The sequence below is a fragment of the Aaosphaeria arxii genome (genome assembly GCF_010015735.1).
Source record: "Aaosphaeria arxii CBS 175.79 unplaced genomic scaffold BU24scaffold_6, whole genome shotgun sequence".
Lineage (NCBI taxonomy): Eukaryota > Fungi > Ascomycota > Dothideomycetes > Pleosporales > Aaosphaeria > Aaosphaeria arxii.
In genome coordinates, this window is record NW_022983479.1 from 1,326,930 (window position 1) to 1,353,165 (window position 26,236).

At 52.1% G+C, this 26,236-nt stretch overlaps 12 protein-coding genes across 12 annotated transcripts; 5 read left to right on the top strand and 7 right to left on the bottom strand.

Annotated features, from left to right (window-relative positions):
* Window positions 1–186: 186 nt before the first annotated feature.
* Window positions 187–3,969, top strand: BU24DRAFT_434560 (NPL4-domain-containing protein; the record flags this gene model as incomplete). The annotated part of the gene is made up of 4 exons (XM_033530033.1): window positions 187–395; window positions 442–1,906; window positions 1,961–2,238; window positions 2,847–3,969. The coding sequence occupies 4 exons, from the start codon at window positions 187–189 to the stop codon at window positions 3,967–3,969; spliced, it is 3,075 nt and encodes a 1,024-aa protein (XP_033381894.1).
* A 129-nt stretch (window positions 3,970–4,098) lies between these two features.
* Window positions 4,099–4,740, bottom strand: BU24DRAFT_240211 (uncharacterized protein). The gene has a single exon (XM_033522272.1). The coding sequence runs from the start codon at window positions 4,548–4,550 to the stop codon at window positions 4,227–4,229; it is 324 nt and encodes a 107-aa protein (XP_033381895.1). The 5' UTR covers window positions 4,551–4,740; the 3' UTR covers window positions 4,099–4,226.
* On the top strand, window positions 4,484–5,745 carry BU24DRAFT_494010 (uncharacterized protein). The gene is made up of 2 exons (XM_033534010.1): window positions 4,484–4,891; window positions 4,952–5,745. Exons 1-2 carry the CDS (start codon window positions 4,838–4,840, stop codon window positions 5,504–5,506), a joined length of 609 nt encoding a protein of 202 aa, XP_033381896.1. The 5' UTR covers window positions 4,484–4,837; the 3' UTR covers window positions 5,507–5,745.
* Window positions 5,746–8,100: 2,355 nt separating this feature from the next.
* BU24DRAFT_452424 (uncharacterized protein) lies at window positions 8,101–8,815 on the bottom strand (the record flags this gene model as incomplete). Its single annotated transcript, XM_033531186.1, has 2 exons — window positions 8,101–8,347; window positions 8,412–8,815. A coding segment is annotated over one exon (383 nt), but the record flags the coding sequence as incomplete, so codon positions are not given.
* Window positions 8,816–9,517: 702 nt separating this feature from the next.
* BU24DRAFT_434562 (kinase-like protein) lies at window positions 9,518–10,378 on the bottom strand (the record flags this gene model as incomplete). The annotated part of the gene is made up of 1 exon (XM_033530034.1): window positions 9,518–10,378. The coding sequence occupies one exon, from the start codon at window positions 10,376–10,378 to the stop codon at window positions 9,518–9,520; it is 861 nt and encodes a 286-aa protein (XP_033381898.1).
* A 178-nt stretch (window positions 10,379–10,556) lies between these two features.
* On the bottom strand, window positions 10,557–11,240 carry BU24DRAFT_240245 (uncharacterized protein). The gene has a single exon (XM_033522273.1). The coding sequence runs from the start codon at window positions 11,016–11,018 to the stop codon at window positions 10,623–10,625; it is 396 nt and encodes a 131-aa protein (XP_033381899.1). The 5' UTR covers window positions 11,019–11,240; the 3' UTR covers window positions 10,557–10,622.
* Window positions 11,241–11,462: 222 nt separating this feature from the next.
* Window positions 11,463–12,696, bottom strand: BU24DRAFT_351296 (uncharacterized protein; the record flags this gene model as incomplete). The annotated part of the gene is made up of 2 exons (XM_033523687.1): window positions 11,463–12,218; window positions 12,349–12,696. 2 exons carry the CDS (start codon window positions 12,694–12,696, stop codon window positions 11,463–11,465), a joined length of 1,104 nt encoding a protein of 367 aa, XP_033381900.1.
* Window positions 12,697–16,609: 3,913 nt separating this feature from the next.
* Window positions 16,610–17,409, bottom strand: BU24DRAFT_424561 (uncharacterized protein). Its single transcript, XM_033528539.1, has one exon. The coding sequence runs from the start codon at window positions 17,223–17,225 to the stop codon at window positions 16,941–16,943; it is 285 nt and encodes a 94-aa protein (XP_033381901.1). The 5' UTR covers window positions 17,226–17,409; the 3' UTR covers window positions 16,610–16,940.
* A 1,928-nt stretch (window positions 17,410–19,337) lies between these two features.
* On the top strand, window positions 19,338–20,472 carry BU24DRAFT_464331 (uncharacterized protein; the record flags this gene model as incomplete). Its single annotated transcript, XM_033532194.1, has 2 exons — window positions 19,338–19,572; window positions 19,679–20,472. The coding sequence occupies 2 exons, from the start codon at window positions 19,338–19,340 to the stop codon at window positions 20,470–20,472; spliced, it is 1,029 nt and encodes a 342-aa protein (XP_033381902.1).
* Window positions 20,473–20,725: 253 nt separating this feature from the next.
* BU24DRAFT_240293 (uncharacterized protein) lies at window positions 20,726–22,016 on the top strand. The gene is made up of 3 exons (XM_033522275.1): window positions 20,726–21,107; window positions 21,169–21,952; window positions 22,004–22,016. Exon 2 carries the CDS (start codon window positions 21,209–21,211, stop codon window positions 21,530–21,532), a length of 324 nt encoding a protein of 107 aa, XP_033381903.1. The 5' UTR covers window positions 20,726–21,107; window positions 21,169–21,208; the 3' UTR covers window positions 21,533–21,952; window positions 22,004–22,016.
* Window positions 21,857–24,171, top strand: BU24DRAFT_240267 (4-coumarate-CoA ligase-like protein). The gene is made up of 3 exons (XM_033522274.1): window positions 21,857–22,309; window positions 22,389–22,526; window positions 22,599–24,171. Exons 1-3 carry the CDS (start codon window positions 22,217–22,219, stop codon window positions 24,084–24,086), a joined length of 1,719 nt encoding a protein of 572 aa, XP_033381904.1. The 5' UTR covers window positions 21,857–22,216; the 3' UTR covers window positions 24,087–24,171.
* A 467-nt stretch (window positions 24,172–24,638) lies between these two features.
* On the bottom strand, window positions 24,639–26,123 carry BU24DRAFT_424565 (kinase-like protein). The gene has a single exon (XM_033528540.1). The coding sequence runs from the start codon at window positions 25,828–25,830 to the stop codon at window positions 25,042–25,044; it is 789 nt and encodes a 262-aa protein (XP_033381905.1). The 5' UTR covers window positions 25,831–26,123; the 3' UTR covers window positions 24,639–25,041.
* Window positions 26,124–26,236: the final 113 nt, after the last annotated feature.

Consider the following 26,236-nt stretch of genomic DNA (forward strand, 5'->3'; position numbering starts at 1 on the left):
TTCTTAAGCAACAACACTCCGTACAAATTACTAAACTGTTCCCAGGTCACATTTGCCTCCCCATCACTTCAACGATATCACGGCTTCGCTGTCTAGTAATACCTACAGCTTCCCATTCCCTTCTTTCCGTCCATCAAACCTTCAAACGCCCTCCATCAACACCATCACTAGCAGCTGTCAATAGCCATGATACTCCGATTCGTGAGCAGAGACGGGCGCTTTCGACTCACCGTTGAACCCACAACAACATTCCCAGACATAATCTCGGACATCGCTGAGAAGCTGCCAAAGAATGTAGACCTTTCCAGCATCTCCGTCAGTAACAGGCCGCAGGGTGGGGATGCAAGGAAGTTGACCTCGCTCAAAGGCGTGACGTTCGAGCAGGTCGGCCTGACGTAGGTAGCTTGCCCTACCCTCCCAGCATAGCTAACACACGCACAGCAACGGTGCAGAGCTCTTCCTTGATTACCAGGACCAGTCAACGATATCAAATGGACACCCCGCAGCTCCTTCGGGGCCCGCTCGACTTAACGGACGCGCCGTCTCGCCTGACGCAGAACCCTCAGTACCCATCGGTTCCCCAACACAGTTGATCAAGAATCCATGGGAAACAGTAAAGCAGTCGCCACTCGACGACAAGCTGGACAAGCTCGATGGAAAGATACCGCGGAAGCTGGACCAGAAGATGTGCAGACACGGTCCCAAAGGCATGTGCGATTACTGCATGCCGTTGGAGCCGTATGCACCGGAGTACCTTGGTGATAAGAAGATCAAGCACCTTTCGTTTCACTCATACTTGAGAAAGATCAACGCAGGAAAGAACAAACCCGAGAGTGGAAGCTCGTACATGCCCCCTCTCACAGAGCCATACTATCGCGTGCGCCCAGACTGCCCCTCCGGACACAAGCCATTTCCAGAAGGCATCTGCACCAAGTGCCAACCCAGCGCCATCTCTTTACAGCCACAGGAATATCGGATGGTGGACCACGTGGAATTTGCATCCATGGGTATCGTGGATGATTTGATCGGGTTCTGGCGAGCAACTGGGTGCCAACGGCTGGGCTTCCTTTACGGTCGGTACGAGCAGTACGACGAAGTACCCTTAGGCACAAAGGCTATTGTTGAAGCTATCTACGAACCGCCACAAGTAGGAGAGCTCGACGGAATATCGCTAGGAGAGTGGGAGAACGAGAAGGAAATCGACGAGGTGGCAAAACGCTGTGGATTGCAGAAGGTCGGTGTAATCTACACAGATCTTCTAGATGCAGGAGAGGGAGACGGATCGGTCATCTGCAAGCGACACATTGACTCTTACTTCCTTTCGTCGTTAGAGATCGCATTTGCAGCACGATACCAGGCGAAACACCCGCGCCCATCGAAGTGGAGTGAGACGGGTCGATTCGGCTCGAACTTCGTCACATGCGTTGTCAGCGGTGATGACAAGGGTCAAATCGGCATCTCAGCATACCAGGCGTCGAATGCAGCGGTAGAGATGGTGCGAGCAGATATCATCGAGCCTTCAGCTGAACCTTCGGTCATGCTGGTGCAGACGGAGGACGACAACGAAGCCCTTGGCCGAGCACGCTACATCCCCGAAGTGTTCTTCCGCAAAGTCAACGAATACGGCGCCAACGTGCAGGAGAACGCAAAGCCAGCATTCCCCGTAGACTATCTGTTAGTGTCATTAACAAACGGTTTCCCCAAGGAACCAAGTCCAGCCTTCACTGGCTCGAAATTCCCTATCGAGAACCGAGAGGTTATGGGGGAGACGCAGGAGTTCGGAGCATTGGCAAAGGCGCTGAACTCCAGGGCCAATGGTGTTGCTCTGAACACCACGAGCGGACTCAATGCTGTTTCTAACTTCCACCTTCTCACCTTTATCCATAGTATGGGTATCCTTGGCCAGGTAAGTACAGTTATGACTTGCTTGACTATCAGATTCTAACACTACTTCTCCTAGGGTGAAGAAGCACTGCTGTGCAAAGTAGCGGCTGAGCACGATCTTTCTGATGGATACCAACTACAACACTCCGAAGGCTGGGCCAACCTATTGACAATCCTCAAGGAAACAGGTGAGCGACCCCCCAAACGTTCCTACACACCTTCAGTCCCGGGCTTTGACAAGGGGGTTGCTCATCGTAAGGGAGATAAATCCTTGCGCCGAGTGCCCTCTCATGGCTCTGACTCTGAGTCGTCACAGTTGGCTAAGAGGGTCAAGGGCGTTAGCTTGAAAGGAAGGTGACATCTTCCTTCAAAGCAATCGTACCTTTTAGGTTCGATCACGACCGCATGGTCCTGCAATGGTGGAACCAGAAGGTTCATGTCAACGGCCTCTGGTAGGGACTGGTGCGGGGATTGGCCTGCGGCCACTAGCGGTGCTGAACACAACAATGTCGATAGCACCGCGGGAATTATGATCTGAGTGTATAGGCAGAGAAGGTACTCCCAGTACTTGGGAGAAATAAAAAGCAATACAATATCAAATTAATCCATAGAGCACTCTTCCAATGTGATGTCATGATGTGATTGGCACGTCGATAATATGTGGTGATCCGTGCACGCTGAACAACGTGAACCCGCGTTTTGCGACGACGCGTCGGTGCACTTTAACCCTCCACACTTCTCGTCATCTTCACAATATCGCATTGAGCCACCCACGATGGCGGATTTCTTCAACATAAAAGCTAGGCAGGCTGCGGCTGCCCAAGCAAGCTCATCTAAGGCACCTACAACGAAACAGGAGCCAAATCGATTACAGCCATGGGTTGAAAAATAGTAAGTCTCTCACGCAAGCAATAAGCTCAACAGCTTCAAGATACCACATTGAGACTAACTGCGAACTCCAGCCGTCCAAAGACCCTCTCCGAAGTCGCCGCACAAGACAACACCATCCAAATCCTCTCCCGCACACTGCAATCCTCCAACCTCCCCCACATGCTCTTTTACGGCCCGCCAGGCACGGGCAAAACCTCGACGATCCTCGCCCTTGCAAAGCAGCTCTACGGCCCCGACCTCATCAAGACGCGAGTCCTCGAGCTCAACGCCTCAGACGAGCGCGGCATCTCCATCGTGCGAGCCAAAGTCAAAGATTTCGCGCGGCAGCAACTCTCCTCCGCACCAACGTACAACGTGATGACGGACGACGGGACGGGCGAGGGCAAGCTGGTGCGGTACCGAGACAAGTACCCGTGCCCACCGTTCAAGATCGTGGTGCTGGACGAGGCGGACAGCATGACGCAGGATGCGCAGAGCGCGCTCCGCCGCACCATGGAGACGTACTCGAAGATGACGAGGTTCTGCCTCGTGTGCAACTATGTCACGCGCATCATCGACCCGCTGGCGAGTCGTTGCAGCAAGTTTAGGTTCAAGAGTCTGGATCAGGCGAATGCGGTGGGGAGGGTCAGCGATATTGCGAGGTTGGAGGGGGTGAAGATGGCGGAGGGGGTTGAGGAGGAGTTGGTTAGGGTGGCGGAGGGGGATCTGAGGAAGGCGATTACTTTCTTGCAGTCGGCTGCGAGGCTTGCGGGCGTTGAGAATAAGGATGGGGCTGCGGGGAGGAGGAAACGGAAGGTTGTTGAAGATGAAGAGGATGAGGATGCGATGGATGTGGACTCCACAGGGTCAGATGCCATTACGAAGACTACGATACAAGAGATTGCTGGCGTTATTCCGACAGCGACGCTTGAGCAGCTCTGGACGTCGATCTATCCATCAACTACCGCGAAGTCAATTCAGTACAAAAAGATCGCAACTGTGGTCGAGGACATGGTCGCGGATGGGTGGAGCGCAGTACAAACACTCGGACAGCTGTACGATAAGGTGATGTACGACGAGCGGGTGGGAGACGTGCAAAAGGTGCGGTGTGCAGGACTATTCAGTGAAACGGACAAGAGGCTTGTCGATGGAGCAGACGAGCATCTAGCAATATTGGAGCTGAGCTTAGGGATTGCAGGCGTACTGTGCCGATAGCATCTGTCGGCATTCTAATGACGATTTAGGAAGCGTCAAAAAGGACTTGCAAATAGGAACAGGGGAGAAATGTGTTTCACATGCTACGAGTCTTCTAGAATCAATCAATCCAACCATCATGACATTCAGGCCCGGCATCCCGTCGTCCAAGGAAATCCGAAGTGTACGATGTCTGCCTACGTATACGAAATCAGCATTTCCACAGCCTCCAATGCCCAGATCTTGGATTCAGCACATGCAAACGACAACCTCAATACCTACCTATCATGCAAACACCTCGGAGCTTGCAACTCTCCGCCAATCCCACTGTCAGATACTCGTTGTAGTCTAGCACAACGAACCGCTACGGAGCAGCCACCCGACTGAGCATAATGCAGGGATTCCCCGCGATGCGAAGAACCACTACCTACAAGCTCAGTCAACCCCAGCCCCAGCCCGACTATCCCGAAATGGCATCTACCTAGGCATCTCGGATTGCACCTATGACAGCTCAGGTACGCACAACAAACAAACACGTGAAGTGAACTACACCGTTCACTGCCCTGCCGCTCTCGTATGCAGAGCTCTGTGGCGGTTTGCATATATATTAAATGGCAGGATGGGAAGGTGAGAAATTCTTTATTCGAATTCTTTCGACCTGAAGATTTTGGAACAAGGCCCCTCGTCTTAAAACTATCCCCACACCAATCACCCCACCATCTCGTCGTTAGTACCTAGAAGGCGTCACAGCTCAAGCTTCAAACTCGAAGACTTTCTAAACTGCAACTCTTTCTCTATTCTTCAAATATACCCAATCGAGATCGATATACGGTAATCCACACAGTCATTCATACCTGAAGCGCAGCAAACCACATTCAGCACCTCCACCATGGCCGCCCCCTCAACCGTCAACATCAACAACCTCGACGGCAAATGGGTCATCGTAAGCTCTCCCTCCCCATCCACCACCACATCCTCCCCCTAACCCTCCCTCCCTCCCCAGGAAACCAAGATCTCCGATCCCATCGACCCCGTCCTCTCCCTCCAAGGCATCTCCTGGCTCACCCGCCGCGCCGTCACCCTCGCCACCGTCCACCAACACCTCTCTACCACCACTGACGCCGAGTCCGGCGCGCGCAAAATCACAATCGAGCAGTTCGCGACTGGCGGGCTGAAAGGCACGACGGAAACCCGCATCTTCAACTGGACCTACAAAGACCACTCGGACTGGCTGTTCGGCGACGTGCGCGGCAAGACGCGCACCAATTCCCTCGCGGCGATCCGCGCCGAGAACGCAGGGAATCCCGTGCTGAAGGAGGACGCGGAGTACCTGGTCACCGGGTGGCTTGAGGAGAACCAGGGCGAGGGGGGTGTCATTGAGAGTTATGTGGAGAATGACAAGGCCGGGTGGACTGGGTGGCAGGTTTGGGGGTTCGCGGAGCAGGAGGTTGCGGGGAAGAAGGAGAGGTGGTTTGTTAGGAGATTTGTGGTTAGGAAGGGGGATAAGGCGGTTAGGGTCCGGCTGTGCTATTCTTGGGAGGGCGAGTTGGAGAAGTGAGGTTCGTGAGGTGTGATTGATGCTTCAATACTTGCACTTTGTGCTGTTGGTTCTTATATATCATGATGAGCAGGCTTAGGTTTTTTTTCCTCTTTCTCCCTATGCTGAGGTCTCAGGGATACATATATCTGTGACGTTGGATGCTTCTAATGGACTCATAAATCTGATATACATGACCTTTTGCATTATCATTGCCATCAGGGTAAACAACGGGCCTGCTATCATAATTTTAACTCGATATATATACTGATTGTATGTATGCGGAGAGTATGCACATACCCGTGATACACAGACATCAATCCACTTCGAACTGTCTGATAGATCATTACTTATATTTACCTACTGTGGCTATGCCGTTCATATGTCTGCTAAATGTTGCCGACATTGGTGCTGTTGTGCGGAACTAGACTCGACTCGTCTTCTTTCTTTTGCGAGTTGTTAAAAGCCATTTAGTTGGTCGTGTATGTTGGTTTTTCGCCTTTCTTTTTTCGTTCTGGGGGGTGGGAACAGAACGTAGAATAGGTAAGTTCCATCCGGAGTAATTTTCTGGAGTATGATTAACGACCTAGAGGCCTTTTTGAGAGACTATGCTCTTCGATTTCGATCGCCACACAAAGCAGTACAGCAACACAATCACGTCAACCTTTCAAGACGAAAGACAAACAGACAAGACAGATGTGGCAATCCGTCTTTCCCTTCAACAATCAACCCCCATGCTTTTCATATTTCCTAGATACATTTCCAGAGTAACACCTAGACCAAAGCAATTGTTCACTGTTTTGGGACGAAAGCGTCTCGCTCACCGGTTTTCAATGTTTAGTCGGTCCGAAGAGAGGGAGGGGCCTTATGTTTGTTATGTAATCTACAGTTCAGGTGGAATGAGTGCAGTTTTGGAGGGGTCGTTGGATTTCGTTGCCTGATGCTGAGTGCTGGATCTGCGTAATTGGAAAGGGGGGTTATTTGGGTGGATGGGATGAGTAGACATTGGAATGTTGTCGTAAAGTAGAGGTTCCAAAATCACTGATACATCAATCGTGTGCTAGAGCGATTGATCATGGATGTATGGAGATGATGTTAATTGCAAGTGACAAGATCATCCAACGCTTCATGAGTCCGAAATAAAGTGTGTGGTCCGCGATTTTCAAGCACATAGATGGTGAAGCTTCTCTTTGGCATACGGATTTAGACCTAAAAGGCATCTTCATTTGTAGTGGCAGAATGCTGGATGGGTACTTTGAAATAATATCCTTCTGCCATTCAAAAATTTGAAGGCAAACTGAGCTTAGGTATTTCTATACTTCCATAGTGTTAGAACCGCAAGCAATCATCTCATGTCTTGTCATTGGAAACACACTTACGTCTTGTGCGCCCGAGGCCAGCACCCTTCCAAGACGACTCTCTCATCGTCGCACGTTGTACTATCAACCCACACCTCTTCCATTATCTGTCTTTCCCACACGTCGCACACACCCTCCGTCCCTTACCTAATAGGTCTGACCTTTCTCTGCACTCGCACAAAGCTGACAACGTCACCGCCTCCCACGACCCCAAAAAGGCACTACATTTCACCAATCCAATCCTATTCCAGCATCAGCCTCGTAGTGCTGAATTCACACTAAACAGTACGATGCGTTCCTCATTGCTTCGATGTGTTTGGCCGACTGCGGCATTTTTAGTGTCTAAGTGGTGCTGGTGGGTAGGACCAAGCCGGTAAAATAGATTAATCTATGGGTCTCGCTATTTTGGGAGGAGACGAGGCAGTCTTGGGAGGAAGAAAAGTGTTTGAAGGGCTTTTGAGTGCTGTGATTGATAATTTTTTTGTAGTGATGTATACCTAGGTGGTTGTAGGAACTGTGTTAGTTCTCATATCAAATACTTCACATCCTCTCCTCCTAAGACCAACTCAACCACACCAGCAAGCAATTACAAAATACGCCCCCATCAGTCCCTGCACCCGCGCCCAGCCAAAATCTCCGATCTTTCCGTCGTCCACGCAGATCCAGCCACATCGGATGAGACCGTTTGCGGGGGGATGTTGGGCGGCGAGAGGATGGAGACACAAGATCTGACATGCAGTTACGCAGGCGCAGCGCGCGTGTACGAGGGAGGCTCGCTGACGCTGACGTTGCGTGCTAGTGTCTTTCTGTATATGTAGGAGGAGTATTTTTGCACCTTCAATGTGCTCGTTGCATTAGGAGGGGCGGGGGTTGCTTGCGTTGAGTTGCATTGGGTGATTGAAGGAGCGAAAATAGTTTGTTCTGAGTTGGGATTGAGATTCAATGGGACTCGCTATGATTTTCTTCGCGAGTTCACTATGGAAGTCTGAATAAGGCGAAGGGCATCAAGCCACTGACCGTCCGCGGGCGATCTGGACCAACGGTTGTGTCGATGGAGCGGTCTTGTCATGCAGGTACGTCAGTTCGATCCTTGTCGGATTATTGCTTGCGGAGTTATATATTGCCAACAACGCAGCAGCTATGCAGTGTCAGTCATCGAGGTAGTGGGTAGCTCTCCCATAAGTGTTCACATGGTGAGTAGATTAATTGCACCTGAAAGTTCACATGCAAGATTTCGAAGAGCACAAAATTCCACCAGATGATTTTATGTATATTTTCAACTACCTATACCACTCCTCTCTTGCACCGCTTCGCTCTACTAGCACGTTCAGCCCTACAGTCCCTAACTTCCGACCCAGCTCGTCTTTCAAGAAAAGACTCTCGATACACCTAACACTGCACAGAGACAGAAGCAAAAAGAATATTATGGCAAACACTCCACGAGACATCCGCAGAAGAGCCCCGGCAATCACTTCCACTCCAAGTACGAATCCTGCAGTTTCCACTACAAACCCCACATAGTCAGTATCACCTCCATCAGTAGGTAGAGTAGTAGGAAGAGCACGTACGTAGCATTAACCTTGATCGACCTAACATTCGAGAACCTGTAGCAGAGGCTCTGTCCATCGTTGGTGTAGCCTCCGCCCGCGGATCCGCCGCCGCAGCGGTCGCCGTGGAAGGCCTGGATGCTGCCGCCGCGTTTGACGAGGCTGGTGGGCTCGAAGGGGGCGGCGTCGACGATGGGGAGGTCGAGGGGGGCTTCGGTGGGAGCGGCGGTCGCCATGAGGGCGGTGGTGGAGAGGAGGGTGGTGAGGATGGCGGAGAAATGCATTTTCTGGATAGTTGATTTGGTTTGGGAGAACTTGGTGGTTGTTGATAGCGAAGCTGGGAGGGTTGTAGAAGATGATGGTGGAAGCTGTGCTGTGGTGGTTTCTCCAAATGCGTTCGAATCCACCCTTTTTATATTTCGAAATTTCTCCAATGCCTAGATGTAGGACGCAGTCGTGAAGATACAAAAGAGCATGCCCCTCGTAGCGTGGTGTTATGATAAATTGCTCCCCTTGGCCCCTGTGCCTTAGCCGATGTAATTCTCTCATCGTGAGATTTCCCCATCGAGTAGATTCCTCGTAGGCCATACTGAGTTTACCATAGACGTCTCAAAGCTCGGTTGTGGTATTGGAACACGAGATGGAAGGCCTGACGATATTATGGCATGTTAACGACGAAATTCATTTTGGGAAGTGGTTTGTACAACTGATTTGTCGGGATGCACTGCCGTGTCTTTCATCCAAGCGTGTGATTGTCGTTGGCAGTGCGAGCATCAATGGTCAACTTCATAGCCTGTCTCATTCCTTTACTTTCTTATCGCTTGATTGGTTCGGTGGATACAATGCGGGTCTATCCCAATTGCACTTGCATGGCCAAAAGATACATAGTCCAAGCGCAAGGCACACTGCACATAAGTACAACACCTAATGGAACTAAGACAACGACCTCACGAGAGATCAATTTCTATGTAGCTGTGCCATTGAATATCAGAATTCTTTCGTCGAAACTGATCTCGCTGTACATGCGCACGCCAGGAATGACATGATATTTCTTCAAGTTACGGCATTCCATACAACACTTCATTCACTTCAATCCATCTCGAACACACATGCACACACTCAACCATTCACTCCCCCGAACCTCTCCACTCAACCGTCTCAACGAACCCCAAAACATCCCCAGCGCTCTCAAACTCCCCCCTCCAACACCCCACAACCACATCCCCATACCCCCCTTCCAACCCCCCAACATCCGGGAACTCCCCCCGCCCAAACCTCTCCTCCACCTCCCCATCCCCCAACTCCTCATACGGCTCCCTCCCACCAGTCAACATAAAGAACACCACCGACCCCAGCGCAAACAAATCCGACCTCACACCCGGCCTCTCCCGCCAATCCCTCGGGAGACAGAACCTCGTACTCTCCATCGCCCCGCCGTCGAGCTCTCCAAACACCGAGCCCGCGAAGTCACAGAGCCGGATGTCGAGATTGGCGTCGAGGAGGAGGTTGTTGGGGTGCATGTCGCTGTGTATCACGCCCCTGGAGTGAACGTAAGAGAGTGCCTGCGCGGTTTGCCTAATCCATTTTCGACGGAGTTCCAGCGGGATGGTGGGATGGTGCTCTCCTTTTCTTTGGGTGGTGAGGAGGTAGCGACGAAGATCGCCGTTCTCGGCTCGTCGAAGAACGATCCCGTGGTCGTTGTCGCTGAGATACTGCACGATCCGCGGATGTGGACCCAACGCGGAGAGGATGGCCTTCTCGACGTTGAGGGAGTGCACGGCGTGTCGGTCGTCTCTGTCGCGGATGTATTTCAGCACCGTTCCGTCTGGTAGAGCTCCCAGGCAGGCTGTGGTTCCGCCCGAGAGGACTTCTGTGACGCCTGGGGGGTGCCAGGGGGAGAGGTACTTTACGCTGACTATGGGGTTGAGCGGGTCGATGTGGAAGTTACCGTCTGCGGGGACAGGCGTGCCGTTGGTGAATGTGGCCATGGGGGTTTATTGTCGTCTGTGTAAGGGTGGTTTTGGTGCCGACATGGTAGAATTGCACACGAGGAGGTGGGATCTTTGTGCTTTATAGCGGATGTAATGAGGGAAATGGTTGAATCCTACGTGCGCGGCGAACCTTTTTGCAATGGATTTGGTGAGCAGGCGGCAGACGGACGTGACACGGAACGACGCTCAAGGGACGACGTCTCCATCGTCCAATGATATCCAGGTTTTGCCTTACCTATCATCAGCCTCGACACCCCCGCCATAAGAAAACATGGCATCTCCCAAAGAGGATGAAAATGAAAATGAAGATCAAAGCACACCTTCTGTGACACATTTGAGTACATATACCGCAATTAAGATATAAAGACACTGATGTTGACGTTTTGTTCTTCATCGTGACATTGATAGTGATCACTTGGGAGGAATCGATCGATCGATGCATTGTACTCGTACGAGAAACCACTCCTCCCCTACCCGTTGAAATATTCATCCATTTACCGCTCGAGTCCAAGGGACTCAAAGCCGGAGATCCCTTTAGTTGGAAAATAACATATATCCTGCATTCACCGCCCCCTTCCTTTTTTGAAAACTCGATAGATCGATCGTAAGAAAACCCCACCATGATCAGATTGTCCATCCCATTCCATCCCACCGAAACAAAAGAAAACCCGACCGCGAAGAGGAAGAACCGAAAGAAAAAAGAAATTCAACGCCGTGGTATCCATGCTCCAGAAATGGTTCGCCCGATGCTCCTCCTTCCCATCCGAAATACTTGAGAAAAGAAAAACGACGAGATGAAGCCTGCAAGTCAAAAATAAAAGTAAAAGACATCCCGAAGATAAGTCGAAATCCGAAAACACTTTGGTATCGTGGCAACGCAACTGAAGAAGCGGGGGGTATCGTGGTAGCAAATGGCAAGGGCGCCCGTTCGCGACTCGAAGAAAATCAACGCCGGCGCTGCGATGAATGGATGGATGGATCGTCTAGGTTGCGCGTCACGTGCGCCTGTGCCTCTACGTTCAAGGTGAGGTATTACAATGGTATATGCGAGAGCTGGTAGTGCTCGTCCAACCACACGCTTCTACCCCTCCATGGCGGTGCTGAAGAGACAGATCTGCCTCACCATCTGGCTGGCCAGCAAGATCTCCCGGAACACCTGATCGACTCCGCCTGCGAAATGGACCGTGTAGCTATCGACCATGCCCTTCCTCTTTTTGTCGCCCCAGACCAGTCTTCGCTCGCCTGCATCGTCCAGTCTCTTCCCGGTCCGGCTTCCTGGCTTCGGCCAGTCGTTTTCGTACTCGTAGAGAGTCTCCGGCATCACGTCGTCCTTGTCATCACCAGGTTTCCAGACGAAGCGCCGGCCGCCGTACGTGAAACGGCGCGGCGACCATGGAATCTTTTGCTGGCGATCTGGATATTCCTTAATTGGGGTCGAGAACGGGCCACGCAGATGTATGCACCTGCTCTTGTAGGCGGAGTTCGGGTCCGGGCGTTTGGACGGGCCGCCGTCGATGGCTGAAAGGAGAATGGAAATACAAGGCTGCGGAAACTCCGCGACACGGAAGAAATCTGCGGTTGAAACCTGGGAATCCGCTCGGTGTGAAGCCTCCAGTGTGTAGAGTGTGTACTTGTCGCTATATTCGCGGGCGCTGTAGATGTACTTCCGCATCCCGGCCTGTGTCCATTCCCGGGTGCGGTGGAGGTGATAGGTCACTTGGGATTGAGTGGGGTCGAGCATGGTGTGGTAAGGCATGTCCGGTGACGGCAGAGAGTCGTACATTGGGGTGTATGATAGTGGTGAATAGTTGGCCTGCCATGTGAGGAGGTTATGTACCTGCAAGATTGATAAAAATTAGCCCTGCGATTAGGAAAAGAGATGATGTCCTGTCGTTGATGTTGTGGTCGGCAATAGCTACAGGCCGGGACAGGGAACCAGCTAGGGAAGCGAACTAGTTGCAACGTACGGACGACAGGCTCCCACTCTCCTCGTCTAGATCTCCATTCGCACCCCAGTGGTTTGGCGCGGGCACGAAGACGCATTCGCGGCCCTCCTCGTCTTCAACACCACTCCCGCTCTCCAGGTGCGGTCGCAGTGCACGCTGTCGCTCTCTGTGGATAGTGATCTGGGTTCGCACGACTCGCATGTGTTCGTCCGAGTTGTCGTCGGGGGTGATGCCTCCCACAGCCGATTCGATTTCCTGCTCCAAAGCCTGCGCTGCTGCCTCGTGCTGCATGTACGAGCTGTCGTAGAGCTGTGCGTGTTCTGATTCAAAGGCGGAGCTGCGCAGCAACTCCAGGTGCTCGCGCGACATGAGGGCTTTGTCCATGTTGCCCACAGCCGTCATGGCGAATGGGCGATATGGGTTGGAACGGTAGGTGTAGCAATGATAGGAGTGGTGTTGGTGGTGGTGATGTTATTGTTGTTGTTGTTGTTTACTAGTGGCCCTAAAGTGTGTGGGGATGAGGGAGGGCAGGTGCGCGATGGTCGGAACAAGGAGGGAAGGAAGAGAGAAAAAGGATGAGATGAGCGAAGAAGAACAAGAAGCGAAGCGAAGGAACGGGGAGGGAAATACAAGTATGTAGGTGGTAATAGCGGAGAAGAGCAGCCGGGTAGGGATGACGGGCTTACAGTAGTTGCATGTCAGGATGGATGGGTGCAGTAGGTCGGGGGTGGGTGGGTGGGTGGTGGTGGTGTAGGTTCCTGGTGGGTATGTATATGGGGGAGGGGAGTAAGAGTGTAAGAGAGGAACAAGGTGCGAGGTGTTCTGTATCGTGTAATGATGTGGTTTGTGCGCTGTCTATCTGTCTGTCTACCTCTCCATCGTCTGAGGGGGCGTTCGTTGTGAGGGAGGGGACATCATACACGATAGAGTAAGAGGATTGTCCGTGTGTACGGAGGAGTCTCTCTATGGTGTATTCAGGTTGGAAAGGGAAATAGAGTTTAACGTAGGTACCCGTACCGGTACCAGTATCAATGCTCAGCGCCTACACCTGCACCTCCACCTCCACCTACGGACTATCCATACGAGAGACATACATAAGAGCTGGAGAAATTGATTGTATGTACACGGCACGGGACAAGCCTAACTGGGCGGTAAGGGTCAGGAGGTAACGTTAGTTAGGCGGGTAGTGGGCGAGCTGAAAGAAGAGAAAGAAACAAATAAAGAAAGGGAGAATAACCATAAATCACGACTACTCCATATTCCGTACTAGATACTCACTACTTCCACCACTACTGTTAGATTCCGATGGCTAGATCCACACCTGCGTAGGAGATCAGAGATACTAGACATAAGATGAATGCATCAATGCAAAAGACACACACCTCCTCAAAGCACAAGATATGTACATGCACATGTAAAATGTGCGGAGTGCTTCCAATGCGATACGAGCACGATACCCAAAGATGCGCGCGAAGGAATGATGCATCGGCCAGTAGGCAGTAGACAAGTTAGTTGCAACCTGTAACTCGCAAGTCATGAACTAGTCGGGCTCTCCTTCTCGGAAGCGGTGGAGACGGTGGGGACGGTTGACGGGTGGTGGCCCTGGTGGGTGGTCAGCATCAGCCTTGTAGCCCCTGTAACCTTGTCATCGTTGTCGTTGTCGTCTTCTCTAATAATTCCAAGTTATCCTATCCTGTCATTAGTTATTGTGTAGCTCGTTACTCGTACTCTAGACTATTGGCAGACGGCTTTGACAGATCTACATCTTATCAGCCTGCGGAAGTGAGGAGAATGGAACACGCATACCGTTTGATGGAATGCTGGTAAACCGCTGTAACTATTCGCACCCCATCCTATTCATCTGTCGTTCATTCGTCCATTGTCTCATGCCAGACCACGCCGACCGCCAGAATGCATCAGTTTGATGTTTTTCTTACCATCAGGCTGTTTTGATTTGCCGTGATCATCCCAATTCTCATCCCATGCCGTGCCGTGCCATGCCGTGCATCAACCGCCTCCCTCTCCTCCCCTTCCCTTTCCAGGGGCGTGCTTCATCTTCGTGCCCAATCAAACCCCTTCAGCCGAGACCCCTCCCAATCAATATAAATTCCAGCAAGTTGTTGATTGCTAATTCAATGCGACCGACGACACTCGTGGCCAGGAATAGGCCTCATCCCACCTACAAGAAACATTTTTCCAGCGATGCTTCAGTTGCTAACAATAGCCTGCCTACTATACTTGGGGAGAGTGAAATCGTCCCAAGTCCCATGTTGCTGGTTAGGGCCAGAGTGACGTCTTGCCAACCATCAGCGTAACAGTACTCTTGCGAGAGATCCGTTGTTCACCAGTCCTAAGGCTTATGATGATATTGCCGATGACGACGATGCTGATGCCAATGGGTTCATGGCCATAGACAGCAGAAGAGGCCCTGTATGGGTGGCGCCAATGCCTGTCTGGGGAATCGAACAGTGGCGGCCGGGGCGACGGCAGCAGCAGTCTGAGCGAACATTTCCACTAGTCAGACCATGCCATCACAGTATCAAGCTCTCGCGGCTTCTGCATATTGGTGCATGGGCGGCCAAAGGGGGCGCTTAAGCAGTCATCGGACTCCGAATATATGGCCCCCTTTGACCCTACCCTCCCCTCACGACCAACGGCCCACGAGCCGAGACTGGCATTTTTTCTCCTCTTACTTTAGATTAGCTTCTTCTCGAACAAGTTTCGAAACCTTCCATACGAGGCTTGGGTCAGATTTTCCCCGACAAACCAAAGGGGCACCTGTATCACTTTTGCAGGACGAGGAATGCAGAAAAATAGTATTGCTAGGAAGACCATCGAGGTTCCAGGCCTACCCTCACAACACCGTTAGCAAGCATAGGGCCATTATGTAGACTAACCGGCCCCTAAAGCGGGCGCTATCTCAGGAAAGAATGGAGACGACGATCGGGCTCGAAATATTGTTGACACTTCGGCTGCTCCCCCGCGTGTCTGATACGGAGTATTCCGTACCTTTTGCGCAATTGAGTAATGGCCTTCACCGGTCCTGGGTCGTGCGTGGTCTGTGTGAGAGAGAGAGAGAGAGTATTTGGTGTAACCGAGTATTTTTCTGCCTTTCTCCTGAGCTTCAGTTGATTGAATTGTGCACCTGTCTGTCCATTCATGAGATGGTTAGCTAATGATTGACCTCCGAGAGGTCTGTGGACCAGTCATTTCCTCCGCCGCCGAGCGTCATCAAATCTCTCCGCTTACGCTGGTCTACGAGTCTAACCCAAGTCTGCGGCCTTTGGGTCTCCTTGGGTTCTCAACAAGTTGCACGGGGAACTGCAACGCTGTCAGGGCCGGAACAACTGCCACAATGCCTGTTTAGTGTGTAGTCAGTCTCCAGCACATGAGTGAATCGACGAACAGCATGTTAGTAGTGTCTATCACACCTCTTTGTCGGGTCAGGTCTAGCTTCCCGAGTCTGTCTTGGAGGCGTACTTCGTACAGGAAGGCGATCACGAAGATTGAGGCATCGAGAGTTGCGTCCTGTCCCTTGTGTTCCTCCAATGGACTCCGCACACATTTTGCACTGCACATAACACCCCTTGCGTCTGTGCAACGTTCTCGCTGCTCTGGACGAGACCATGGATAGACAATAGAGGAGCTTTGAAAAAAAATCGACCAAGCAACGCGATTTCCAAAAGTTGCTGATTCAAATTCACAGCATGATACGGAGGGATGCTGGTTGATCAAGATTTCGAGCATATGGAATGTATACCCACTGGTACGTATGACGAGAAACTACGACTATGCACAAACATGCATCGGATCCCTACAGGAATCATTCCCTCCGCAACCATGGTACGGAGTATGTAATGCGATTCGAAATGTTAGTGAGGCACTGCTCTTGAAATGGCCAACTGATGTTGGGCTAGCATCACCGATTCACGGCCTGGTGACCAACGGCAGAAAGATCAAGTATGGACACGGCGTTGAAGGGTGGACGTTGGACGACGCTGTGCCGCCCCGCCTAAGAATGCTGCACTTCCCAATCATAGGATTACGGATGGCAGCGGATTGTTGGAGTCGTAGGGCGACAATGGCGCTCATTCCATGGTCGCGTTCCTGGCGGCGCCGAACGAGGCGCCGAACAAGGACGAGGCGCGCGCCGGCCCGTCCGCGAGGCGCCAGAGGGGCAGACAAGATGGCAGGTCGCTGAAATGCCCTACAGGACCTGGGTCTTGGGAAACCGACGATTGTCGACTAAGAACGTTTTGTTGAATTATAATCACAATATTTTTCCGGTCACCAAAGGATGTACGGTCCAGCCGTGAACGGAAATGTGTTATAGGCACGACGTGGGTTGACAATTGCTGAGAAGAAAGAAAAGCTGTGAGGAGAGAACTATCTCTCCCACGCTCACGGGCCGACATGCCTGGTCCCATTTGTTTGAGGCTGAAAGACAGCAGCAGGGGAAAGCCTGAGTAATGATGAAGAGGAAGGGAAACGGAAGAGCCTAAGGAGGAGGAAGAAAAACTGAAGGGTCCCCGTGACTGCCGTGACTGCAGTTGAGTGGGTGGTCCCTGGTGGTTGCTTGACTTGGCGGTTATTCCGACCTGTAGTTGCATGCTTTACTCGTTAATGGTAGGGACGAGAGTACGTGCCTCGTACATATGAGACATGTTCACCCACGCACCATACGGCCAACTACTCGTAGCCTCGCAGCCTCGAGCATGTACGAGAGTCTTTCGTCCACGGCCGTAAGAAGAGGGCGCCGAGAAGTGGTTAGCAGTTATACGGAGTGGGTATGTACACACTGCAGCAGATATGCACAGAATGATGGTCGAGGGAAGGGAAGGAATTGGCCTGAGGCTGGCGCGGGATGGTAAAGCGATGAAAAGCGACGGCTGCTTCATCAAGAGAGTGCACTAGTCCGTATTAGGAAACGTCACTAGAAAATGGTGAAGAAAAAAACTTGAGGGACAAGGCAAGGGGACCGGCTACCGAGGAGGAACATTCAACTCAACAGGAGGCAGCGTTTAAGTCGGTCTAGACCTCCAGGAGTGCGAGACTTGTTGTGCATGTCTTTTGGACTGATCCCTCTGATGCGTATGCTGTAATACATCCATTCTGTTTCTGTGCGTACAGAGTATACTGTGTATTGGTGACGATGTGCGTCTTTCGTTGATGGAAAATCCGACGTGTACCTAAGCGCCTGTCGCTTGATGAATCAGCCAATCAGACGCTGTGAAACCCGTTAGGTAATGTCGACTAGTCCGGATGTAGTAATGTGCTTCGCATTTCTCTTTCCAACTCCCTCACCGCCATCTCATCGAGTCCCTTCGGCATACAGGACAGGATAGCGTTTGGGTTCGCCCACCTTTTCTTCCCGCGTGAGAGGAGAGAAGCAAGAAATCATGAGACGGTTCGATGCAAATGTGACTTGCATTCAAGCGTGGAATGATAATGTTCCGTTCGATTAGTAGTGTCGACAGTGTAGCATATCAAGGGTAGCCCTATGAGTACGAGTAGGGAGAGAGTCATGGAACATGCGGAAATCGACGAGAGATTGATTGATGCGAGACGAGGGTCTCTGCCACGGTGCCACCTGCCACTTTGCATCGTTCGCTCTTTCCTGTCTTTCCCTTCCCCTCCAGCTCCTTCGCTACGTCACAACTCCCTTCGTTCCTTCCTGCTCCCCCTCCATGACCCCCACCACGTGATGTAATGATGGTCTTTTTCACACATCTGAGTTTGACTCATCGACTCATTGCTAGCCCCTCCATATACAACATCATATACACAAGTATATCATACATCATACCATATCATCCCATTCAATTGATTGATAGTGAATGCCTTTCAAGTAAACGCTCTAGTCCCTTACCCCTTAGCTAGTAACAAGGTCGATATCATTCCAACTCGAACTAAGTAAATAGATAGTTAGCTGGTTCTGTTCTGTACCAATTTTTTCCACTTCTACCCGCTGCTATTCTACGAGTACCTCGAAACATGTTAGGAATACCGACTTGGTGCTACTACCTTCCGCTAACTACTCGAACTAATCCTACCTTACCCACGATGCCCCCAATTTCTCCCTTTCCAATTGCTTCCAGATGCCGCATCGTCTGATTTATTCCCACCTAATCCGTGCTAAGCGGTCTTGCCGCCCACCTCGTTATTTTATTGTCGTTATTTCGTTCGACAGGTTAGATGGTCTAAGACCAAGTAAGGTAGGCATCAAGTATCTACTAGGTAGCCAACACAGTAGAGGTAGGCAGGGTCGCCGTCGGCCACTCGTTCAATGCATACACTGCACGCACATACTGCGTACATACATGGATGGGGCATTATTAGCATCGCGCACACGCACACGCACACACACGCACACACACACATACATTTCTGATCTTCCCTCCCAAGGGTTTCTATTTCCTTCCATTTGCCAATTCCTTCCGACCTGCCAGCCAACCAACCAACCACAGATCTCATCCTTGACCAACTAAACCCACCTCTTGCGCTCGCACGCCCTCTCTTCCTTTCTACTCTGTTGTTGTTCTCCCTCTCCCGGAATAACACACACACGTTCCCATTCACCCAGCTCTACGAATCTTCTTATCGCTCGTGTACCTTCCCGTGCACATAAACTTGTTTGCCTTGCTTACTTTTCTTCCAACAACAAATCAGAAGGATCCAAAAATCCTTCTTCCGATATAGGCCCGAGACTACCATACCTCCAAACCCCGACACGCCAGTTCCAACTACCTGCCTGTTGTCTGCCTACCAACGGCGCAACATCACAACCACGACCACAACGGCACAACTCCTCTCAAGGTCGCGACGCAACATACACACCACCTACCATTGCGCTCTCTTTCCTCTTCTTCCCTCCCTCTCCCCCCCCTAAGCCCTCCCACTCCGGATGACGCCGCCCTCGTGCTTCAGTGCTCACCCGTGCTCCTTTAGCTATTGTCTTCAATAGCTAAAACTCGACAAACACCTTCCCCCTTCCTCTTCCAAGTTCTTGTATGGACTATTACTTCTGTCCCGCAGATGAGCTTCGACAGGAACTTCAGCGTCGCGGCTATGCACCGCACGGAGGGCAGGACGAGTTGAGCGAAAACCTCAAAAAGGATGACGAGGCTCGAGGCACCGAAGCCACCACCATCCAGACCTTGGGCAGCGCACACATGGGACCAAAGTTGAAGCTGAGGATCGCTGCCAACCCCAACTCGGTGCACCCGAATCTCCTCGTCGGTGAAAGTGGGTGAACATTCCGTGATTCCCTTTGTGATCCAACCTTCGCATTTGCGGCTGGACGGATGTATGAATTGAATGAATGCGCCACTTACACTTTTTTTGCTTGTAGAAATCACCCATTGGACGCTCAATACCTTCTTCCCCACCCTCCAGCTCTTTTTCGAATCCGGCCTGTCCTGCACTATCGAGGGCGGCTTCCGCCAGAGCGCAGCCGTGGGCATAGAGCGCAACCTCCGCTTCCGCCTCACCGATCTCACACACGAGGAGGATGGCTTCGTGGTCAATAGTACCCTCCCGCGCACTCGCACCGGCTCCTCTCGATCTATTAAAATTCTCGAGGCCGTCGTCGCCGAGCGCACCAGCGTAGCCGTCATGCCCGTCATATCACATTTCAACGGCATCGGCCCGCCCAACAGGCCACAGAAGACGATAGGCCTCGAATCACACCTCGTCATTGGCCTCCGCCTGGAGGGTATGCAGAAAATGGGCTTCATCTGGGCGCGGATAGACTCTCCCTCCTCTCCCTGGGGCAACGCGCTCGGCACATGGGCCGACGTCCGGGTCGTAGGACTGCGAGACGATGTGCCAGCACCTTTCGTCGGCTTTCCCCAGCGGCAGATGAAGATGGGAGCCCAGACCCATGTGGTCATGAAGACTAGCATGATCACCGGCGATGACGGCCTCACGAACGGCAAGGCTGAAGACAAGTTTACACATACCGAGCGTTTTGTTCACTCGCAACAGCGCATGAATTCCGAATCTCCCGCCCCAGGTCAGCGACAATGGGGGGGCGGCGGCAAGACCTGGGGAGGAGGAGGCAAGTTTACGAATCACGAACTCTTTATGAATGCCGAGCAACGCATGAATTCACCTTCGCCAATGCCCGCCATCCGGCATTGGTAGTATTCCTACGACAGCATGTTTTGAAAAGATGAAAAGGATACAGAATAGTTGGCATGTCTTGGAAGTCAACTCTCCCACCAAAAATATGAGCAAAGATACCCCATAGATCGTTGTCTAGAAACAAACAAAAACAATACACAACGAGACACACGCAGTATTCGCATTTCGTACTTGCGGCAGTTTTGTCCGAGTCTTCCGAAGCGTGTCGGAACCGAAGCAGGGCTGGGTTTGGATCTTACCTTGTATTTTACGCAATCCATCCGCCGGAAACGCTATCTCAACGGGGCATCGTACAACATTCCCGTTCCGGCTAACGCGCGACGGTTCAGGCAGAACGTCAGCAGCGGTGCCATTATTGCACATGCACATCTGGACATGGGAGCCGCGAGGGGACACATCGCGCAATTGCAGTGTCAGTTTCGAAGAGTTGTCTTAAGTGGGGCGAGCGGCGCCATGAGAGACCTCGGCCTTATGAGCATGCTGTGGGCTTAGTGCATTTGCGAGACCCATACAATACGCGGCTGGACCCCTCTGATGATAAAAAGGCAGCATTGCGCCTCCTCAAAGACATATTTCTTTAACACCTATCTCATATACGATTTTGGTCTTCTAGTTTCTCGCCAGAATACGCATAAGTACGCTTGCTCATCCCATGATATTTAGTCCCTGGTCCTCGTGCTTACCAATCACGATCAGATCTCCCGTATTTTAGAGCAAAGCCAGCGTTCTAGCAAACATGTCCAGCAACGGAACTCAGGTGTTCGTCCTCTATCCTCGACAGGAAGGCGTCACATTCGACGAGAAGTATTACCTCGAAACACATATGCCCCTCTGTGCTAAGCACTGGGGCCCGCATGGATTGAAGTCCTGGAGCGTTACCAAGCTATCCGACGATTCACCATACATCATTTCTACCACCATCGTCTTCGAGAGTGCCGAAGCATTTGGCAAGGCCATCACCGATCCCGGAACCGCAGAGATCCAGGGCGACGTTCCTAAGTTCACCAATGTGCAACCTACACTTATCCAGGGAGGGATCATCGCCAAGTCCACCTTGTAAAAAGAAACATGTATTAGACTAGCGTGGCAATTGGCCAGGTTGCCAGAGCGAGCTATCAACGAGTTGTTATGATTGACGACGGGATTGGAATTGACCCGAGCAAGAGACTCAGTACATTGGCATATCCTACATATTGGGGTAAACATAGCCATCATTGAACAGTACTCGTAACGATGAATGGAAGGACGATTGAGGCAGGTGGGGTGGAGTTCGTTTAGGCATAGGATTGACATTGGACGCGCAATTGCAGCCAATCATTAGCTAGCCGAAATATGAAGCTTGGGCCAAATCCTCCCTCCCCCCGCATCGCAACATCAACTCTCCTTCCGAAGTCACCGAGGCATCAATGACTGACTCTCCTTACTCCCCGTCTCATCTCTCTTAGTTATACGACGCTACTACGAGGACCTACTTTTATGTGTACTGATCCTCCCGCATTTGCGTCCTCTCGCTTGTATGCTGACCAGATAGCCTACCTGGAATCCTGGACTGACATCATGTAACCGACTCAACTATGTATGGGTGAGCAGCCCCAGCCAACTGCTACACATACACATACACATACTACGTACATACGCCTCATCGACACTGGCTTGTCACATTAGTAGTCCCAGTTCTTAGCTTCAGCATCTCGGCGAATTCTCCAGTACCACTAGCCAATTGCATCTGCTTTCTCTCTTCACCATGCCATTCCTCGCCGAAGAACACATTGATATCCCGAACAAGGATCTCTTGTCCTGGATGTTCGACGACCAAAAGTATGATCAAGATGAACCAGTGAGTCCGCCTCCTTGGTCACATTCAACCCTTTAGAGGAATCGTCTTTGGGAAACTGCCATACTAACACACTGTTAAGATATATATCGATGCCGCCGACCCCTCACGGACGATATCGTCCCGCCAGGCAAGATCAATCATTCAAAAGCTTGCAGCTGGATTCAAGGCAATTGGCCTCCAAAAGGGCGACTGCGTGTGCATGTTATCATTCAACGATGTACGCCTCCACACGCTCTCCCGTCTCCCTCCCAGACCTTCCACAGCCTAATCTCACGACACGACTGCTCAGATATACTACTCGATGGCCTTCCTCGGAATCGTAGCCTCATCCTGTGTCTTCGCCGGCGTGAACCCCTCCCATACGACCTTCGAGCTCGCCCACGCCTGGAAAATCTCCCAAACCCGCGCCCTCCTCGTGGAACCCTCCCTCGCGCCCTCCGCCCTCAAAGCCGCCAAACTCGCCGGCATCCCACGGTCCCGCATCTTCATCTTCGACCACCATACGCCCCTCAGCGTCCCCTCGGACGGCCACGACCGCGACGGCGAAGGCCTGGGCAACGAAGAAAAATGGGGCGGCCTCCTCAGCTGGCGGTCCCTCCTGCATCACGGTTCAACCTCCTGGCCACGCTGGGACTCCCTCCACCTCTCCGCGACCACGACCGCCGCCCGGCTTTTCTCCAGCGGCACAACCGGCCTCCCAAAAGCCGTCGAAATGACGCACCGCAACTTCATCGCCCAACACACCATGGTCATCGAATCCATCCACCGCAACTACCCGATCCGCCGCCTCCTCTGCACCCCCATGTTCCACGTCTCCAACGTGCCACGCGCCCACACCTCCCCCCTCCGCGCCGGCACCCCCACAGTCATAATGCCGCGCTTCGAGCTCTCCGCCTGGCTGTCCAACATCCACCGCTTCGCCATAACAGAAGTCAACATGGTTCCCCCCATGGTCCTCCGCGTGCTCTCCCACCCGACACTCCCCCCCGCCGAAATCCGACGCCTGCTTTCCAGCGTGCGCTTCGCGTGGGTGGGCGCCGCGCCGCTTGCCCCCGAGCCCCAGGCGCGGTTCAAGGCGCTGCTGGGGGCCGACACGCCGTTTAATCAGGTGTGGGGCATGAGCGAGACGTCGTGCATCGCGACGATGATACACTGGCCTGAGCACGACGGGACGGGGTCCGTGGGGCGGTTTCTGCCGGGTATGGATGCGAAGCTCGTGGACGACGACGGCGTTGACATTACGGGATACGACGTCAGGGGGGAGTTGTGTGTAAGGGGCCCGTTGGTGGTGAAGGGGTATTTTGGGGATGAGGGGGCGAAGAGGACGGCGTGGGATGGGGAGGGGTATTTTCATACGGGGGATGTGGCGGTGAGGAAGAGGGCGAATGGGTTGTGGTATATTGTTGATAGGAAGAAGGAGTTGATTAAGGTGAGGGGGTTCCAGGTTGCGCCGGCGGAATTGGAGGGCGTGATATTAGGGGTTGAGGGGGTGGTGGATGTTGCGGTTATTGGGGTTGCGGAGGGAGGGAGTGGAGGGGGGTTTGAGGGCGCCGCGGAGAGCGGGAGTGAAGTTCCCAGGGCGTATATTGTTAAGAGGGAGGGGGCGGAGGTGGATGAGGGGACGGTGAGGAGGTGGATGAAGGAGAGGTTGGCAGGGTATAAGCAGTTGGATGGGGGTATCGTGTTCGTGGATGCGATTCCGAAGAATGCAAGTGGGAAGATTTTGAAGAAGGAGTTGAGGGAGATCGCGAAGAGGGAGATGGGCGCGAAGCTGTGATTGAGACGACGGGTCGTGAGTGACGGACATAGACACCGTTATGTCTCTACACTATGGAAAAGACTCATAAAACCAAAATGAATCAAAGTAAACCTTACCCGCCTAAAGCCACACATCTACATCTACATATCCAAGCTAGCACTACCGAACACCCATACCCGCATAAATATCTAGCACACACATACACGAACGAAAGCCTTCAGAGACAAGGTTATCATCAAACTCCATAAAACGAACCGGGCCACTCTCGTTTCCTCCCCCTCCAACCCCTTCAGTCTGGTCCTCCATCGCCACATGCATGCATGCAAGCACCCCGCACCTGCAGCGGACTCTTCGCACAAGGCTGAGGGACTGCTGCCTGCTGCTATCGCATTCCATATCCCTCTTTCCATCGCCATGACTCGCGCCATCTTCCTCTGACCAACTCCCTCCTACCAAAAGTCAAATCAGTGCAGCATAGAAAGTGCAGTTAAGGAAAGCCAGCTCCGTAAGTCACCCACAATCCCAATCAGTCCGTCTCTAACCCGCGTGCGTCCGTCCGTCCAAGCAGAGCAAACCGTTTCCCCGCACAGTTGGCACAGCCATGTGCGTCCGCGAAGTCCACACGAATGTGCACACCTGCGGGCACGCGAAGGTGTTTTATAGAATGATACCGTGCGGAGCGCCGTGCACGGAGATTCCGGACAGGCATATGGGGTCCACGAAGAAGAGGGTTCCGTGTGATGAATGTCTTGCGTAGAGATGGAGGTCGTGGGTGCGTCGTCTTCTGCGAGACCTGAATATGTGGGGGTGTGGGTTGCTGGAGGGAGAGGAGGGGGAGATGCGGGTTATAGACGTATGTATGTGGTGCATGGATTGGTTCTTTGACAAGAGAGAGATAGTGGGGCGACGTTATTGGAGCAAGAAACGGTCGTAGCTGTAGGAGAGCTGGGAAATTGGATCGAATCCTTCCTCGTCATTGTTCCAAGAGTGCAAGGCTTTGAAACACTGCTTCGGCATTTTCGAACTCTCCGGTCCAGCATCGAAGGATTGTGTTCCCGCAGATGATATCGTGGGTATCGGGGAAGTCCTGTCTTCTGTAGCGGTCCTCCACTTCTGCGTCTGACAGATCCGGATAGGGTTCAACTCCGAGCATTATTGTGTACATCAATGTGCCGAGCGCGAAGATGTCCGTCTTTTCATTTGGCGGATTAGTCGCCTCCCGTGGCAGGAAATAGCGGGTGCTCTCCATAGCATAGCCGTCGAGATCCTTGAATGTGCCCTGGAAATCTGAGAGCAGGGCGTTGAGTTCGTCGTTTAGCAGAAGGTTGTTGGTGTGAAGATCGCAATGGATGACGCCTTTGGAGTGGAGGAAGGCGACCGCCTCGGCAGCTTGTCGACACCATCTCAATCGAAGTTCGAGTGAAGGGTTTTGGCTGCTGAGATAATCGGTCACGCGTCCCTGACTTGCGAATTCCAGTTTAAGTCCGCTCGAGGTGAGGCCGAAGCACCGGACGATTCGATCATGGTGTCCCAGAGCTTCGTAGATGGCGTTCTCGACGGTGAGACTCTTCATGCCCTCCCCTTTTATTAGGGGGTATTTTAGGATGGTACCATCTTCAAGAAGCCCTACTAATGATGAATTGCCCCCGCCGATACGCTTTATCAACCCAGGCGGAGTGTATTCTTGGATGTATTTATATGATACATTGGGATTGTCGGGGTCTTTTGTCCATCCGTTGGTTCCAGTAGATGGCGAAGTCATGGATTTAGCATCTATCCAGTTGTCGACGTATCATAGGCAGGTTTGCAACCGTCCAGTGGCGGTATAGTTGATCCAGGATAGAATTAAGTGGAATGTGAGGGGGTGTGGGTGTCTGAATGCCAAAGAAGACACCGCGGATCGGAATTTCTTTATCCCAACATCTTGAGTATTCACTGCCCAAATCAAAGACGGTGTGGCCTGCTGCTCCAACACCTGCAGTAATACAGCAACATTGGTGTATCAGAGGAAAAGAAGATACATTGCATTAGAAACTATATCTGGTAATATTAGCGTTGTAGATGATTGAGACTGTTCTAGTGTTCACACTTCCGAGGAACCAGTGACCCCGCATGCGCTAGACCACATGGGTCCTTCATCGATCTAAAGGTCCAATCACCGAGGCTAT